This window comes from Rhinoderma darwinii, chromosome 4 (genome assembly GCF_050947455.1).
Source record: "Rhinoderma darwinii isolate aRhiDar2 chromosome 4, aRhiDar2.hap1, whole genome shotgun sequence".
Classification (NCBI taxonomy): domain Eukaryota; kingdom Metazoa; phylum Chordata; class Amphibia; order Anura; family Rhinodermatidae; genus Rhinoderma; species Rhinoderma darwinii.
Window position 1 is genome coordinate 139,026,145 of NC_134690.1, and position 18,810 is coordinate 139,044,954.

Consider the following 18,810-nt stretch of genomic DNA (forward strand, 5'->3'; position numbering starts at 1 on the left):
ATTTTGTTCGTTTTATACAGGAGAATATGGGCGAAAATAAGACAAATGCAAATTTCTTTTTCCCCCTTAAAGAGAACCTTTCATCTCCCCATACACGTGCAGCATGTATCGGAAGGGCTGCACAAACGCTGGGGCACGTTAAATTTTTTTCCTACCCTCCTCCGTTATTTAGATATCGGTGCCGTTATATTTGGCGCCCGATATTTAAACAACCCCCTGAACGGTCAATGGGTCGTGTAATGGCAAGGGGGCGTGTTACTATGGCTGTGACACTGTCCAATCAGATACAGACCGTGTCACAGCAAGAGTTGTGAAATTGCCCCAGGGTTTGTGCAGCCCTCTACCGTGTAAAGCGATACCAAATATGTGCACTTTGCCCGACATACACCGTTGCAATAACACTCGATAAAGGTTCCCAAATTAATTCTAGCTTGTCCTCCACCATTAGATTGTATTAAAGTGTACAAAATAGTCTATTTTAGGTAGTTAAAAAAAAATCAGATAGAGAAGGTCAGGAGAGGCAGAAAATAGTGACCTCAGAGGTCGCGATAACGCCTCTACAGGAGTCATTGACTCCTGTAAATGTGTTTTTACAATTGCAAGTCAGCCTCGTGCGTATTTCAACGCCTGAGACTGAATGCTGAACTAAGGAGGGGTAGCGGAGGATTGCACGATCCTTGGAAGCTCCAGCCAATGAAAAAGCTTCTTACTCACAGGCTGCAAAAGTCACTGCTTGTGAGCACCACGCTGCCCACTGCATTGTTTTTTCTCTGCAGCAGCCTCCAGTTGATAGACTGACAATCTCACTGTGGATACTTGTCTCTTGGTACACCTGGTTCCACTTCCAGCTATGCCCAGATAGCTGAGGGGGCAGAGTAGAGTCAGGAGGAGGAAGCGGCATCAGCATTTGGCGAGAGACCTGATTATGTGCTTTAGGTTCAGCTCCATTAAGGGCGGCACTATATATGACTATTTATTTTGAGGGGGATTTTTGGTCGCTGTGAAAGGGCAAAGGTAGGCAAGTTGTTGGCGATTATTTTTATTAGACACAGGCATCTTTCCCGTGTACTGAATTATTACCAGAAGCACTTCATGTAGCTCTAGACCCGCAGCAGCAGGATAGGTCATCGGCAGCACAAAGAAGGAGTAGACGAGGAGCAGCCTTGTTTGAGGAAGACGTGTAATCTAGGTGCCGGGGGTCCTGAGCTCCCAGTCCTGCCAGAAATGTCTAATAGCAACAAGTTGCCGCAGCCCCCAACCACTGAGGTCTATTGAAAACTGCTCATAAAGAAGGATACTGGGAGTGTATGAGAGACCTCCAGCATGGACTTGACCCCTTGCAATACAAAAAGCCTGAGGTAAGGGAGGGACGTGTGTGTATATTTTTTACTAATCTGGAGAATATTTATTGCGACCTATGGGGACGGTTAATTATTTGTGTTAATTTGGGGTAACATTTAGTATTTTATGGACGCATAATTATATGGTGCATGACCCCCATGTAACGTGCATCCATGTTATAGCGGGTGCTCCAGATGATACAGGGGGTGGGGGAATAAGGATTTTCATTTATTTTTCATTTTTTTAAATATTTATTTATACATATTATTATGGATTTATTTATTTTGCTTTTTTGAACGCTAGTTACCCTGGGGCTAATGGATGCTGGGATGACGTGATCGGTGTCATCCACAGCATTAATCTGTATACAATCACATGCATGAGACACAGCACTGCCAATGGATTGGCTACATGCATACAGTTCATTGAATGCAGCTGTATGCACATATAAAAAAAGAAAAAAAAAGCATACCTCTAACAGAAGATTACATTACAAAGATTTAGCAGTATCCTTGTCATAACTAACATTCCCAATCTCTAAGACCTAGACCTCATGCACACGGCCAAAGTATGGGATACGAACAATAGGACATGCTCCATAATTCCCTAACACAGTTCTACAACACGGACACATATCCATAGCGATAAGCAAAGGTGTCCGCGGCCAAAAGAACTGAATGGGTACGTAATTATGGGTCCGTAATTGCGGGCCGTATTATGGTCCGCAATTACACCGATTTTTTACGGTCGCGTGAATGGGGCCTTATCCACATGACCGTGTTCGGTCTGTGATATACGGACCGCATGTCGACCGGATTTCCCAGACCGAAACACAGTTCAGGTAGCCGGGCTCCTAGCATCATAGTTATGTATGACGCTAGGTGTTACTGGCTCCTGACGGGAATATTGTCCCGTATGGACACACTCAGTATGGGACAGTATTCCCGCGGGGAGGCAGGGACACCTAGCGTCATAGTTATGTACGGCTCCCTGAACGGTGTTTTGGTCTTGGAAATGCGGCTTACATGCGGTCCATATATCACGGACCAAACACGCTCGTGTGAATAAAGCCCAAGTCTATGAGATTAAGAATGTGATTCTCAGACTTCCATAGAGAAACTGGACAGGTCACGTGACTGAACGGGGTAGGCGAACTGAGCCCATGGATTTAAATATAGACACTTGGTGAGAAAATCAACATAATTTACATGCACAAGATGTCCATTACAAACGGGCACAAATAAAAATTTTCATGGGAGTTCTTCTTTAATTTAGGTAAGCAGGTTATTTTGAAGTGTTCAGATTTCCTAACACAACTGCATTGACAGCAAGTTATATAAAAAGTGCTTCGATAAAAATCTGTGCATGCTCTTACCAATAATGACGGTGTTATCATCAGCAATTAGCAGTTTGCTATGAACATAAATCAGTTCAGTAACGAGGTTTTCTTCCAGTTCTGCATGTGTTCGAAGACCACAGAAGGATATGTAGTTCAGCCACTTATCCCCAACTGAAAATAAAAACATTTGTTAGTTACAATTTCTTTCACTGACCTAATGGTACAACAGAGTTCTGCGCAGTTTAGCATAACAGAACAAGTGCGCCCCCTGCAGTCAGGCAGAAGCGGAACATGCTATTGCTTTATAAATATCAAATTGTATCACATGAGAGAATAGGGTAAGATATTACTAAATGGTCATTATAAACGGGGACAGTTCTGGAAACTGCGGTCATGGTACAACATGTTGTAACCCATGATAACTGGATATTTGCTTTTCATCTTATATGTGAACAGGACGACGTATACGGTTGGATTGCTTTCTATAGATTAACGTACCTTATCTGGAATACACAGTAACCTTGTATGTGTGGAGACAACACAGCTAATAAAAAGAATTACACATGAAGCATATGTGAATTTATCATTTACTGCTTTTATCACAACTTGCAGAGTTCAAGGATAACGGTCATTTAAAAAAATCTGCTGACATGTCAGAAATTATGTTCACTGGGGTCTGGGTACCTTTTGTACTGATCGCTAAAACAAGTGAACCGAAGGACTCTGTAACAATGTGCCCGTTCTCTTACAATTGTCTTTTTCTTTTTCCCAATGGAGAGCATTGTACAGTCTCACGGAAAATCTATAGCTGGTACTCGGCTAACCCCACCACCCCCAGGAGAGGGTAGAGTCCGATTGCGCCAGCACAGCACTTTCCCAAGTCTGTCTACCCTTTCATTATGGAGGGTCCTTGCGCCTGGACTGCACAGAAACATTTTTAACAGGTCACAGGTTTTTTAAAACATTAACCCATTAAAATAAAAACGTTTAGCTGCAGTCCTATGGAAAACCACTGGTAACAATTTGCAATATCAGGGAAAATTGTGCGAACTGACAAACCCATCTTTGCCACACTGTGAAAATCAAATGTCTACTTTAGGTTGGCATCATTTTTTTTTAACATACTTTTATTTTTTTAGGCCGTTATAAAAATTGCTGCTAAAATTACGTTTTCTATTTTCAAGAAAATTTCCAAAACCTACTTTAGGCTATGTTCACACCGACTTGTCAAAAACGGCCTGAAAATGCCCCCCGTTGATTTCAATGGGAGGCGGTTTTCTCCCGGGAGCGGTAAAACCGCCTCGCGGGAGAAATAAGCAACATGCCCTATCTTCGGGCGTTTCCGCCTCTGACCTCCCATTGACTTCAATGTTAAAGAAAGAAAGCGTATTTCGCTGCGTTTTATGCCCGCGGGCGAAAAACGCAGCGAAAATCGGCGTGCAGGGAGAGGAAAATCTGCCTCAAAATTCAGTTTGGAAGTTTGAGGCAGAAATTCCGCCTGCAAAAAAACTCTGTGTGAACATAGCCTTAGGGACCAATTCAGTTCTGAAGTAACTTTGGGTTGCCCATATAATAGAAACTCCCATAAATGACTTCATTTTAGAAATAATACCCCTCATAAAATGCAAAACTGCATTTACAAACTTTGTTAACCCTTTAGGCGTTCAACAGGTATTGAAACAAAATGGAGGTGGAATTTTAAAACCTAATTTATTTGACAGATTTTCCATTTTAATCAATTTCTGTAATACTGAAAGGGTTAACAGCAAAACAAACCTCAATATTCATTACCCTAATTCTGCAGTTTGTAGAAATACCCCATATGTGGCCCTAGTGCGCCACTCGACTCAAACACAGTCCTCTAAAATAAAGGAACACCTTATGCATTTTAGGGCTTTGATTTATATGAAATGTTAAATACTTTTGTGTCAAAAAAGACAAAAGTATAATAATAGGTATGATACCTTTATTGGCTAACCATAAAAGTTCTATATGCGAGCTTTCAGAGCACAGAGGCCCCTTCTTCAGGCAGTTTACAAATGAATGACTTAGAAAAAAGCACAACATTTTGATGTCACACAAAGACAATTAGTACATGAGGTGATACATCATTAAGATAAGCCGGCAATAAAACTGGGGTTATAGGGGTGACTATAGGAGTTAAGGCATCTGGAGTCAGTCTGATGGGGGACGTGACGTGTGTCCATGTAGTGGCTCATAAATCCAGGCGTTAGATTGAGGCCTTGTGTCAATGACTGGAATTTTATCATCATCTTGAATTCCCAAATTTTTCTTTCTCTGTTGTTTTTAAAATGACCCTTCAGAATTAGGACCTTTAAATCTGCCAAACTGTGATCAGGTCCAGAGAAGTGTTTTCCCCGGGTGTATAGACCTCCTGTTTTATTGTATGTCTGTGAAGATTCATCCTGGTTTCTAGTTTTTGTATGGTTTCCCCAATGTAGATTCCTTTATTGATGCACCTTGTACACGGGATCATGTACACTACATTGGAGGATGTACAGGAGAACGTGCCAGTGATTTTATAGTCCTGCTGCGTGTTTGGTATGTGGATGGTGTTTGATGACCAGATGTTGGTACAGGTCTTGCATTTTCTACTGTTGCAAGTAAAAGTGCCAGTCTCTGATGGTGAGGAGAGGGAACTTCTGACCAGGAGATTCCTTAGGTTTGGTGGCTGTTTGTAGGCAAGGAGTGGTAAATCTGGGAATATTTCCTTCAGTTTATTGTCTTTGTTGAATATAGGTTGGAGATCAGCAGCAATTTTCCTCAAGATGTTCATTTGTGGGTTGTATATGACCACTAGGGGCACCCTGCTGTTGTCTTCCTTCTTTTTGTACTCCAGAAGATTGCTCCTTGGAATTCCTGTTGCTCTGTAGATCTGATCATCTATAATCCTTGGATGGTATCCCTGTTGTAAGAATGTATTTCTCAGTGATAGCAGGTGTTGTTTTGTGTCTTCACTGTCTGAACAGATCCGTATGTATCGCAGAGCCTGGCTGTAGATGATGGATTTCTTTGTGTGTCTCGGATGGAAGCTGTTCCATCTCAGATATGCTGGACGGCCTGTAGGTTTATGGTAGATTGTGGTTTGTATGGTATTGTCTCTCATGTATATGGTCATGTCCAGAAAATTTATTTGAGATGTAGAGTAGTTGAGTGAGTTTGATGGTAGGATGGAACTTGTGGAAGTTTTTATGGAAAGAAAGCAGTTCATGTTCTGCGCCTGTCCAGATTATCAGCAGGTCATCAATGTACCGGAAATATGCTAGAGGTTTAGTTGCGCAGGTTGATAAAAACTCTTCCTCTAGTTTGGCCATAAACAGGTTAGCATATTGTGGTGACATTTTGCTACCCATAGCGCTTCCCATACATTGCAGATATATGTCTTTGTCAAATAAAAAATAATTGTGATGGAGTACGATCCTGATGAGTTGTAGGGCTGGCTCTGTCGCTAGATTGTTCTTTTGAAGAAAGTGTTGGCATGCGGCTATGCCATCCTCGTGGGGGATGTTAGAATATAAAGATTCCACATCCATAGTTGCCAATATTGTTCCCTCTGGTAGTGGACCTAGGGCTGAGAGTTTGCAGAGGACGTCTGTGGTGTCCTGGACATAACTGGGTGTGCACCTCACCAAGGGCTTTAGAAGATTTTCCACCCAGCCAGAAATATTCTCAGTTAAAGTCCCAACACCTGAAATGATTGGTCTCCCTGGATTGCCTTCTTTATGTATTTTAGGTAACATGTAGAATGTTCCCATTCTGGGATTGTCCGGTATAAGGTCCATTAAAATGTTTGATACAGCGTTGAAATTATTGATGATATGGACAAGTTCTACTGTGTATTGTTTGGTGGGGTCTTCATTAAGCAGGGTGTAGTATTTTCTGTCTGAGAGTTGTCTATGTGCCTCCTGGATATAATCGGATGTATTCAGAATCACTACAGCGCCTCCTTTATCAGCTGGTTTTAACAGCAGGGTGCCCCTAGTGGTCATATACAACCCCCAAATAAACATCTTGAGGAAAATTGCTGCTGATCTCCAACCTATATTTAACAAAGACAATAAACTGAAGGAAACCTTCCCAGATTTACCACTCCTTGCCTACAAACAGCCACCAAACCTAAGGAATCTCCTGGTCAGAAGTTCCCTCTCATCACCATCAGAGACTGGCACTTTTACTTGCAACAGTAGAAAATGCAAGACCTGTACCAACATCTTGTCATCAAACACCATCCACATACCAAACACGCAGCAGGACTATAAAATCACTGGCACGTTCTCCTGTACATCCTCCAATGTAGTGTACATGATCCCGTGTACAAGGTGCATCAATAAAGGAATCTACATTGGGGAAACCATACAAAAACTAGAAACCAGGATGAATCTTCACAGACATACAATAAAACAGGAGGTGGATACACCCGTGGGAAAACATTTCTCTGGACCTGATCACAGTTTGGCAGATTTAAAGGTACTCATTCTGAAGGGTCATTTTAAAAACAACAGAGAAAGAAAAATTTGGGAATTCAAGATGATGATAAAATTCCAGTCATTGACACAAGCCTCAATCTAACACCAGGATTTATGAGCCACTACATGGACACACGTCACGTCCCCCATCAGACTGACTCCAGATGCCTTAACTCCTAAGTCATCACCCCTATAACCCCAGTTTTATTGCCCCGGCTTATCTTAATGATATGTCACTTCATGTACTAATTGTCTTTGTGTAACATCTAAATGTTGTGCTTTTTTCTAAGTCATTCATTTGTAAACTGCCTGAAGAAGGAGCCTCTGCGCTCTGAAAGCTTGCATATAGAACTTTTATGGTTAGCCAATAAAGGTATCATACCTATTATACTTTTGTCTTTTTTGACACAAAAGTATTTAACATTTCATATCGTCTCTGGCTAACACAGTACTACACTATTTTTTACAGGGCTTTGATTTGTATTAGGATGCTTTTTAGGCACCATGTTGCATTTGCAGAGCCCCTCAAGTACCAGTACAATGGAAACCCCCAAGTAGTGACCCCATTTTGGAAACTACACCCCTTAAGGAATTTATTTAGGTGTGTAGTGAGCATTTGGACTTCAAATGGTGTCAGAAGTTATAAACACTGGGCCGTGAAAATTAAAAATTTAATTTTTTCCAATAAACCGTTGATTTATTCTCACATTTTTCATTTATACAAGGGGTAATAAAAGAAAAAGCAGCACACAATTTGTTATGCAATTTCTCCGGAATAAGTATATGTAATTGTAAACTGCTGTATGGGCATACGGCAGGGCTCAGAAGAAAAAGAGCACCATTTGGCTTTTAAACACAGATTTTGCTGGAATATTTTTCGGGTGCCATGTTGTGTTTGCAGAGTTCCTGAGGTATCCATATAGTAGAAACACCCAATAGGTGACCCCATTTCAGAAACTGCACCACTTAAGGAATTTATCTAGGGGTGTGATCATTTTGACCCCACAAGAGTTTTCCAGAATTTGATACAAAGGATGAAAAATTTCAAATTGTTCACAATGATGTCATTTCAGTGCTCAATATGTTGTGCCGAGCTTGTGTTATTGGAGGCACTCCCCTCAAATTGATGTGCAGGTTCTCCTGGGTACAGAAATACCCCACGTTGCCTTTATCTGCTGTCTTAGCACATGGCAGGGCTTAGAAGAGAAGGAGCGCCGTTTAGCTTTTGGAGCACAGATTTTGCTGGAATGGACTTTGGGCATCATATCACGTTTGCAGAGCCCCTGAGGTACCTGTACAATGGATACCCCCAAGAAGTGACCCCATTTTGGAAACTACACCCCTTAAGGAATTTATTTAGGGGTGTAGTGAGAATTTGGACTCCAAATGTGTTTCATAGAAGTGATAAACACTGGGCCATAAAAATGAAAAATTGCATTTTCTCCAATAAAACGTTGCTTTATCTTCACATTTTTCATTTATACAAGGGGTAATAAAAGAAAAAGCACCCCATAATTTGTTATGAAATTTCTCCTGATAAGGGCAATACCCCATATGTGGCCATTATCTGCTGCCTGGGCACAGAAGGGAAGGCCCACCATATTGTTTTTGGAACATGGATTTTGTGCACCAGGTCTCATTTGCAGTACCCCTGAAGTGCCACAATACAGTTGAAAGTCCCAACTAGTGACCCTATTTTGGAAACTACACCCTTCAATGAATTCTTGAAGGGGTTTAGTGAGCATTTTAAACCCACTGGTCTTTTCCAGAATTTATTGTGCAGTGGATGGTGCAAAGTGAAAATTGAAAATTTCCCCCCGTTATGCCATTTCAGGGCCCCCTATGCCCTGCTTGTGCCACTTAAGAAATACATATTGTGCTGAATAATACTCCATATATTTTTCTTAGGGCCTACTTTTTACTTGGATGATTTTTAGGCAACACCTTATTTTTGCAGAGGCTCCAGAACATAAAGGAAGTTCAAGAAATGCCTAATTTAATAAAATTACACCCTTCAAAGAACTGTATTCATCTAGGGGTATATTGGGAATCTTTAGTCTTTTTTCTTTTGGGGACAGGGGTGGTTTTATTGGAATATCAAATTAATTTGGAAAATAAATGTCCAGGGGGTATTTAAGAAATGAATGGAATCCAGAATATAAAGGATATTCAAGAAATGCCTTAATTAATAAAATGACACACTTCAAAGCACAGTATTTATCTAGGGGCATAATGGGTATTTTTCGTTTTTTTCATTTTTTTTCTTTGGTGACGGGGGTGGCATTATTGGAATATCAAATTAATTTGGAAAATACATTTACATGGGGTATTTAAGAAATTAATGGAATGGATGGGAGGTCAACGGAGGATTAAAAAATAGTTAATGAATATCAACCTCCGATGCAGAGGCCCGGTTTAGAGGGACAGGTCATACAGTAGTGAGTGGTGTCCTTTCTAATCCATCTACTAGAGCAAACTCGATACATTTTCTGTTTTTTGTTTCTGGGGGTGGCGGGGGAGTACTCCAGGGAAATGCTGGCCATGTATTATTCTGGAGATCCCAGAAGTGCTGCTGCCTTCACGGCTGCCCTCTCCTTCCTGGTCTCGAAAAATCAGGTTTTTTTTTTAATATACATTTTCTCCTGAAATCCCAGAAACGTCTCCCTATTGCTGGCCATTCTGTAGAGAATAAAGGCCTTATGGAGTGCCACTTGGTAGAGGTACACAGACAATTTTTTTATACCATACTTTAGATTTTCTTAGGGCACTGTGGGGCTGCAGTACCTGGTCTGAAAGAACCACTCCCCCACATGAATTGGTTATAGTCCTGGATGCACACAGGCTTGATGGTCTGCTCTGTGGCTCCTCTGATTGGAACTGGGGTGGATTGATCAACATGGAGTGTGGTCAAAACAAAAGACATCACGCTGGTCTTTGTTTTTGGCAAGCATTCAATTTTCAGAGCAAACAGCCCTGCTTTCCCCAAGGCACAGTGTCTGTTCTATAAAGGACTTAGGGAGACCCTTTTGATTTTGCCGAATTGTGCCACATGCTAGTGTGCCCTTGGCGGCAAGGCACTTCAGGAGGGGGGACGATGTTGTGATAATTGTCCAAATACAAGTGGCATCCGTTGTTCAGTATGGGGTGGAGCAAATCCCATACTATCTCCCCACTTCTTCCCAGGACAGGGGGACAGTCTACTCTGGTGGCTCGATCTTAAAATCCTTTCCTTCATATACACAAAAGAACAGTGTATACACGGACACTTTCGCAGGCCTTATATAGCTTCACGCCATACCTAGTCCTTTTATTGGGCAGGTACTGGCGGAAGCGTAATCTGCCTTTAAAGTGGACTAGGGATTTGTCCACTGCCAGGCATTTTTGGGGGGTATAGACCTGACTAGATTTTGAGTTAAAGTGGTCAACTACTGGCCTAATTTTATAGGGTCTATCATAATTGTGGGTGGGCACTCAGTTATTGTTATAGTGAAAGAATTTTAATGTATTTTCAAAATGGGTCCTGGGCATGGCAAGAAAATAAAGAGGGGAATGATAAAGGATGTCTCTGTTCCAAAAAGAACATATCGTGGTTTTTTTGGTAATGCCCAAACTCAATAAAAGGCCACAGAACTTGCGAATTTCCATGGAGTTTGTGGGGGTCCATTTTTGGGGCCTGGCGTAATAATTTGGATTGCGGGCAATAAATTGCTTTGCATAGACCATCAAGTTCACAAGGTCATCAGTGAAGAACAATTAAAAAAAAAAAAAAAAAAAAAAAAAAAAAAAAAAAGAAGAAGAGGCACCGGAGGCTGGATGAGGCACCGGAGGCTGGATGAGGCACCGGAGGCTGGAATAAGTGCCAATCAGGCACAAAACGCTGCTATACAGCACAGGGGGGTGGTGATGGGGCAATATCGGGGTTGATTTTTTTAATTTTTACACTGGGCAGAGAAACGTTGGATGAGGCACAGGACGCCTGTATAGGGCACAGTACTGGTGTATTGTGTACAGGAAAGGGTGATCCAGGGGATAAATTTGGGTATTGTATGGCACTGATACTTTTTGTAACAAATTATTATCGCTCCGTCTCTGATTGCTTCCCTAAAAGAAGTCACCAGCTGTCATACTAAACAGTGATTGGTCGACTGATGGACCAATCACAGTGATCCTCAGCCGGGGACTACTGTGATCGATTCTCAGCCGGCATCCCTGGTCATCAAGCTGCCGCAGACAGCAGTCTTTACAGAACTCCCACCGCACATCCCGATGCGGCGGCAGTTTAAAGTGATCACATAACTGTACGTGGGGATGCGGCAATAGACCGCATCCCAAGACGTACAGTTACGTGAAATTGCATGAAGGGGTTAATAAACTTAATTATACTGCATCTGTATTTTGAATACAACTTACTTTCTGCCTTTAACTGTTCAATGATGGAATGTTCTCCTCTGCAAATTGTTCTAAACATTTTGAATAGAAACAAACAAACAGAATACAAAGTCAGAAAAATAGCTCACAGAATACGAGTAATGCTACATTCACATGAGCGTGACAGATTTACACGCGTAAGAGACGCGCGTAAATCTGTCCATGTGCGCTACGTTTTGCATCAGTGTGCTTTGCGTGTGACGTGTTTTTAACGCACTTGCAAGTTCTCAATGTAATTGATGTGTGAAACAGACAGCACACTGATGTGTGTCCGTGGTTTTCACGCACTCATTGACCTTAATAGGCGACTATGTGCGTGAAGACGCACCAATATTTGACATGCAGTGAGTTTCATGCAACGGACACGAGCTGATGTGTGAAACCAATGGGTCCGTGTGCTGTGCGATGTTTCAACGCACAGCACACTGATGAAAATCACGCTCATCTGAATGAGTCCTAAGAGTAGAGAAAATATAAAAATATAACAATTCTATATTAAACAAACTGGAGTTTTACTATCATATGGCAAGGCGAGTGCAAATTTGCGGTGTAGGCCACGGACAACTGCTACAGTATTCCTTACCACTGCGTCATGTTATGTTTTCCATGACCGTTCCTGCAGCTTGTGCAGCATTTATAACACAATAAATGAGAGGCCAGTACAAATAGTTGTAAAGTACAAAAAAACAGAATATTGTATTGCTATACTTCCATAATGTGGATTATCCTACAAGAGAAACTATCTATAAAATGAATTGACTATTACAAAGTCATTAGATGTAGCCATCATGAGAAAGTTCATTTTCTAGGTCACCCGGTTAGTGACATTACACTTATCAAACGTATCATCCTACTAGGACAGAAACACTGACAGCATCAATTTAACTATGAAAGGATTCTTACAGGAGCAAATGTACACATTTTTATAGCTCTAAAATCAAATTTTTCCAAAATTTACAATGCACTTATGCTGAACTCTTTTTGTACACCGACTCAAGCCTCATGCACATGGCCGTGCCCGTAATCACGACCCGCGATTGCGGGCATGGGCGGCCGCATTTTTGAGCCCTGCTCCCATACAAAGTATGGGAGCACGGCCCGTAAAACGAAAAGATAGAACATGTTCTATCTTTCGCGGTACAGTTCTACGGCATGGACACCTAGCCGTAGCGATACGGAAAGGTGCCCGAGGCCAATAGAACCGAACGAGTACGTAATTGCGGACCGTATTACAGAGATTTTTTACGGTCGTGTGCATGGGGCCTCACTAGGTAAAGATGACTATAAGCTGAACTGCAGAACAACAGATAATACTTTGTCATGTGGTTCATTGTAATTTTACAAACGCAGCCTTGTTGAATCTATAAGTGATATTGTTACCTGTAGTTGTAGTGCATGACGGCCTGCAATGCACTTCCCCCTCCAGTTGAAATATCTCCTTCAAACCCTGGGAGCAGCGGAGTGATCACATACACACGGTACCTTTTGTTTTCCCTTTATAAAAGAACATTTTACAATATTAGCATCTCGTGACTATTTACTTGTACGACATAACAAAAACATTGCTTAATCTTTTGGTTTTGTTTTTTTACTCAAGAAATTAAAAATATACTAGCGTCACGTAGAATATTGTCTGGGTTGAACCACCACTTTCCAAAAGTCCTATTAGAACGTTTTTTTTTTACCGTACTGAAACAGCTCTTGGCGATAACCGTTGACCAATAGGAGTTCCAGTGATCAACATAACTCCAAGGTGAGCTGCAAATTGGATAAACCTTTAAATGTTCTTATTCTAGACATAGATAAGGAGAAATATCAAGGCAACACCGTCTTGTATATATCATACACTGTCAATTTAAGAGGACCTTTAAGCTTTACATACAGGTCTGTGTTAGTAAATACTTGCATTCCCCATAAAACAACAATTCTGGAAATTTAAATCTTAATACTCTGCGTTTGACATTCTTCGGTTAATACTTCTGGAAACTTATGAATAAACTAGGTGTTACCATTACTCCTGTCAATAGGGTGTGTTCCTAAAGTCAGAAACCATCAGCACTGATTGGATAATATCAAAGTGTGTACAAATATGCCACACTGACAAGGGAAAGGTAAACACCCAGTTGTCAATTTATTTTTACATGTACAGGAAGAATAACAGAGGAACATCACAGTGCATAGTTTTAAGAAAATATGCACAAGAACTGATATTTTATGGGAAATGCAAGTATTTACTAACACACGTCAGGAGAGCTGACAGGTACTCTAACCATTAGTTACTAAAGTGTCCAATGAAGAACAGATATATTGTGATTTATTATTAGGCATTTGAATGATGATACTCTGCCATCTGCTTGATTTTTGTGGTTGTATTGCAGTTTATGATTAAAAAAATAAAATAAAAAAATAAAAAAGAGGAATTGGTGGTTGTGATGCAGATAGCGTGAGCGCGCACGTGCACGCGTAGCAGTTTGCGCGCACATTGACGGATGTAAGTAGATCTCCTTGTCTGCTTCTCCTCGTCTCTGCTTCGCCTCGTCTCTTCTTGTTCCGTGGCTGCGGGAGTGGCGACGTCGATGTGCGAGCTAACGGCCGCGCACGCATGCGTAAGGGCGCGCGCACGCTATCTGCAGCACAAACACCAAGTCTGTGTGTGTTCTCGAGGGAGGGAACACAACGCAAGCCGCCCTGACACTGTCCACAGCTTATTGGACAGTGTCAGAGCGAAGACACCACGCCCCCTTGCCTTAGTTAGAAACGCCCCATTGACTGTTCAGGGGCTTATTTACATATCGGGAGCCAAATATAACGGCACCGATATGTAAATAACGGAGGAAGTTAGAAAAATAATTTTACGTGAGACAGGGTTTGTGAAGCCTTTCCTATAACATGCTGCACTCAGCTGCACGTTTGGGGAGGTGAAAGGTTCTCTTTAACGTCTAATAGGTAGTACCAATGGAGTTAAACTCTTACCCTCTCTCTAGTATGTAACCATTTTTTACTTCGTGTGACAGCCTTATGTAATTTTTCCTCATATCTAGGATTTTCCTCCTGAATCCTGTAAATATTGTTGAGAATTGGTTGATGGAATATTATGTGTGTTAGCCTTATAAATATCTTTATAGGTGTCTGTATTGTGACATTTTTCCTTTTCTCTTTTTAGATTGCCATTATACCATTGTGACTGGATACACATGATCTGGAACTGGGAAGTCTGGACTCTCATGTTGCTGTTGATAATCTTATTTAGATAATCGTGTCTCTAACGTATCTTTATGCAAAATGAGGTTCGCTTTATGAATAGAAATAAAAATGACTCTTACTATAATTCAAGTTACGGTGGTCATTTTGACTCACAATAGAACAATGCCAAATACTAATGGGGGTTTTGATCTTGAAATTAATTATCTACAACTGTGGTGGATCGGTTTATATTGAAACATTCAATTTGGTCTACATTCAAAATAGGGATCGGTGACGTCTACACTTACTTGAGTTATGGTACAGACTATTTTTTTTACTAAAATATATACATTACGGAGATGTCTCCTAAAGCCAAATTTGATCCCTGAATATAGTATCTATTATAAGTCTTCCGGTGGAGGAAATATCCACTTGATGACACAATGGATGCTTGGAGCGGAGTGTTCCCTTATGGATAATGGTGGACACAACCAGTACCTAGGGACGAAAGGCCCTTTAAATCTGTATCTAATTCTAATAGATTGAGTGACGTTTTTCGCCGTATCGGTGCACGGACCGTTTATGCCCTTATATGTGAGAGTATACAAAATATTGAAAGTTGGGCTATTTAGTCCTTATACACAATTATTTCTCTTACTAAATGGATTTAGTTCATTTAAAAAAACTTATTGTTATACTGGTATTCCCTTCTTTAAGATGGCGCTTCCACACCCGTGGATAAGTGACGTATACACGGGGTTGAGTCTATTGATATGGACGACTCGTGTTACGTTCTTTGGCCTTGTTGTCTTGGTGACCACTGATCACATGTTGGAGTTGACCCAATGGGTGAGTTAGCTAGAGGCATGCGATGTTTGACGTTTAGAACGGCGACGGCTGGAAATCTGTAACACATGAGTCCAACTATAACTATTCCTCTTTCTAGATTAATGAGTGCCAGCTGTTTTTGTTTTTAATAATTACACTGTTTATACTCAATTAACTTTTAACACTAACTTTTGTACAACGTGGATGCTGTATTTACTATATGAATCAATACCTCATAGGATGTCTCGTATTAACATCACTGAAATTCAAAAATGTGAAATTATTGTATAACTATGTATTGATTTGTTGCACTGATTGCTTGGGCTTTGCCCTCTATATATATTCATGTATTTTTAACACACGTTGCTTGAAAATGCCTTCATAGAGAAGGTGAAACGTTGTAGTGGATGTTGGATAAATAAATCCATTTTTTCTGAGTGCTGCTTCACTTTCTCTTCATTTGGACATTTAATATACAAGGAGAGGTCACTCCCTTATTTGAAGCACAGCACCGGCCTAGTTAGACGAATAACCACAGTGCTGCTCCAATCCTGTGTTTTTTTGTTTACACAGGGAGATATGCTGCCGACAAAGGTATTTAACTTTTTTTAAACTATACGACCAGCAGATGATCGAGCTTTTGCTCATTCATCTGCTGATCACTGCCCTGTTTGCATGATAATTGGCCCGTGTAAAAGGGCCATTAGCCCTATAGTCTATCTGAGTCATATCTTTTACCATATGGTCCACCGAGCCAACTTTCTCGGCTTCCTAGATTTGTGATATAATTAGGGGAAGGGGTCTACCCCCTCATACATTTAAAAGTTTAACAGTATTTTCTATTCCCTGTTTTCCGCTTTACCTTGTGCAGGATCGTTACTGAAATTGGGAATGAAACCTGTCTTATGTTTGGAGGGATGGGTAGGGTGAGGTGGGATTTCTTTGTTTTAGTTTTCCATATATTTTCAGTCATCTAAGTGTAATGTATAAATGTCTGTGGATCGGTGACTTGACCTCTCAAATTGCTGGAATTTATAGTCCCCCCCTTACAGAACGCACTTTCATATTCCCCTGAATTACGTATGTTATTTGTATTTGTCCGACTACCACTACTGCTATGATGGAGACGTTACAGCACCTTAGGATCATCTCCTGGAATGTGAGAGGTCTCAATGATAAATTCAAGAGATCTCTCGTATTCAATTTCCTCTCCAGTTATAGTCCTCATATGATACTCCTTCAAGAGACTCACTTGATGTGTTCTAAACTAAAGGCCATTCATAGGCCCTGGGTTAAATATGGTTATCATGCATCTTTTTCCAGCTAATCCTATGGGGTTTCCTTACTGAGCAACAAATCTCTGCAATGTGTGGTCACTTCTGTTAAATCTGATCCTAGGGGGAGATTTGTTATTATATTATGCCAGGTATACCTTACATCATCTATTGTAGTGAATTTTTTACAACCCTCCTCTGGCATAAGTCCAGCTACTAAATGATGTGATGGTGTTGGTGACCAATCTAGGCCCCGCGCCCCTTTTATTACTTGGAGAATTCAAACTCCTCTCTCCGGAGATGGATAGGTTGGGCGGGACCCTGGGGACTGCTTCTCCTCTACGTGCATGTGCTGACACGTATTATCTGACAGAGGTCTGGCGCATGCGCCACCCTATATCCCAGGCCTATTTATGCCATTTGCCAGCCTACAGATCATTTTCCAGAATAGATCTAGCATTTGGGAATACGGCCTCCCTAGTCTTTGTGGCAGATATCTAGTACCTCCCTAGAGGTATTTCAGATCATTCACCCCTGCTTCCCACTCTAGGGAATCCTAATTTGGAGATTGAGTCCTCTACGGCTTTCCTGTAAAGAGATTATGGCTGCTTTGAATTACCTAGCTTCTGGTCTGTAAATGCTAATTCAAGAGAATATGGCTTGGTATGGGATACTTTGAAGGCGTACACGAGAGGCGTTGTGATACAAGCCATTTCCTCACATTGACATGGGCAGACCATTCACCGTATTGCTCTTGACTTTGCCCTGGCGGAGGAGTATCTTAAAACTAGAGAAACATTATCCTTTTCTGCCTTCTCTGACAAACAACGTGAATACAATTTCTTCTTAACTAAACGGACTAGAAAAAAAACCTTATACTCTCAGCAAAGATGCTTTGATCAAGGGGAAAAAAAAAGGTCTTCTACTAGCAATCCTAGCCAGAGATGATACTACAGCGACTCCCATTATGGAGATCAATTCCCCTGCGGGTGCACAAGTACAGAATCCCATAATTATCAACCAGATCTTTGCCCAGTTCTATGCAGACATATATTCCTCCAAGGTGGCGTACACGCCATCTGATTTGGAGGATTATTTAAACACTATAGATTTTCCTGTCCTAGATGGAGAGGATGTTAGTCTCTTGGAGGCGGACTTGATTATAGAAGAAAACATGACAGCCATGGAGTCCTTTCTAAATAGAAAAAAACCCGGTCTAGATGGTCTTCCCATGGAATGGTATAAACTGCATCTAGATTTGATACCGCCTCTGCTCCTTACCTTGTTCCAGTCTCTAAGCGATGGGACGACCCTCCATCCAAGAGGGAAGCCCTCAAAAGTGTTAATCCCCAGACCCCAGAAAGATCCAAGAGACTGTGGATCTTATAGACCCATCTCACTCCTCAATTGCGATGTTAAGATTCTAGCGAAAATTTTGGCCATGCGTTTACAGAAAGTAATATCTCATTAATTAATTCATTAACCCTGACCAATCTGGCTGTATGCCCGGTAAAGCCACTGACATTAACCTAAGGAGGTTGTTCACTAGCCTCTCATCTTCCTATAATCCACCTGTCTTTCGGGTTGTTGCCTCCTTGGACTTGGAGAAGGAATTGGATTCAGTTGAATGGCCCTATCTATGGTCAGTGCGGAGTAGATTTGGACAACGATTTATCCAATGGGTGCATCCTCTATACTCTCAACCAATGGCAAGTGTCAAGTTGAACTGCCATATTTCCCATTCTTTTCCCCTGGCCCAAGGAACTAAACATGGATGCCCGTTCTCTCCTCGATTTGCTTTAAAGAGGCTCTGTCACCACATTATAAGTGCCCTATCTCCTATATAAGGAGATCGGCGCTGTAATGTAGGCGACAGTAATGCTTTTTATATAAAAAAAACGATCTTTTTTTCACAACGTTAGGAGCGATT

At 41.2% G+C, this 18,810-nt stretch overlaps 1 protein-coding gene across 1 annotated transcript in view; it reads right to left on the reverse strand.

The window, feature by feature from the left end:
- Positions 1-18,810, reverse strand: part of PLD1 (phospholipase D1) — a 157,820-nt gene that overhangs the window by 12,929 nt on the left and 126,081 nt on the right. The window contains exons 21-23 of the mRNA XM_075861616.1: positions 12,976-13,089; positions 11,578-11,627; positions 2,717-2,851 (exon numbers count right to left, since the gene is read on the reverse strand). Of these exons, the coding sequence (XP_075717731.1) occupies positions 2,717-2,851; positions 11,578-11,627; positions 12,976-13,089 (299 nt within the window). The remainder of the gene's footprint in view (positions 1-2,716; positions 2,852-11,577; positions 11,628-12,975; positions 13,090-18,810) is intronic.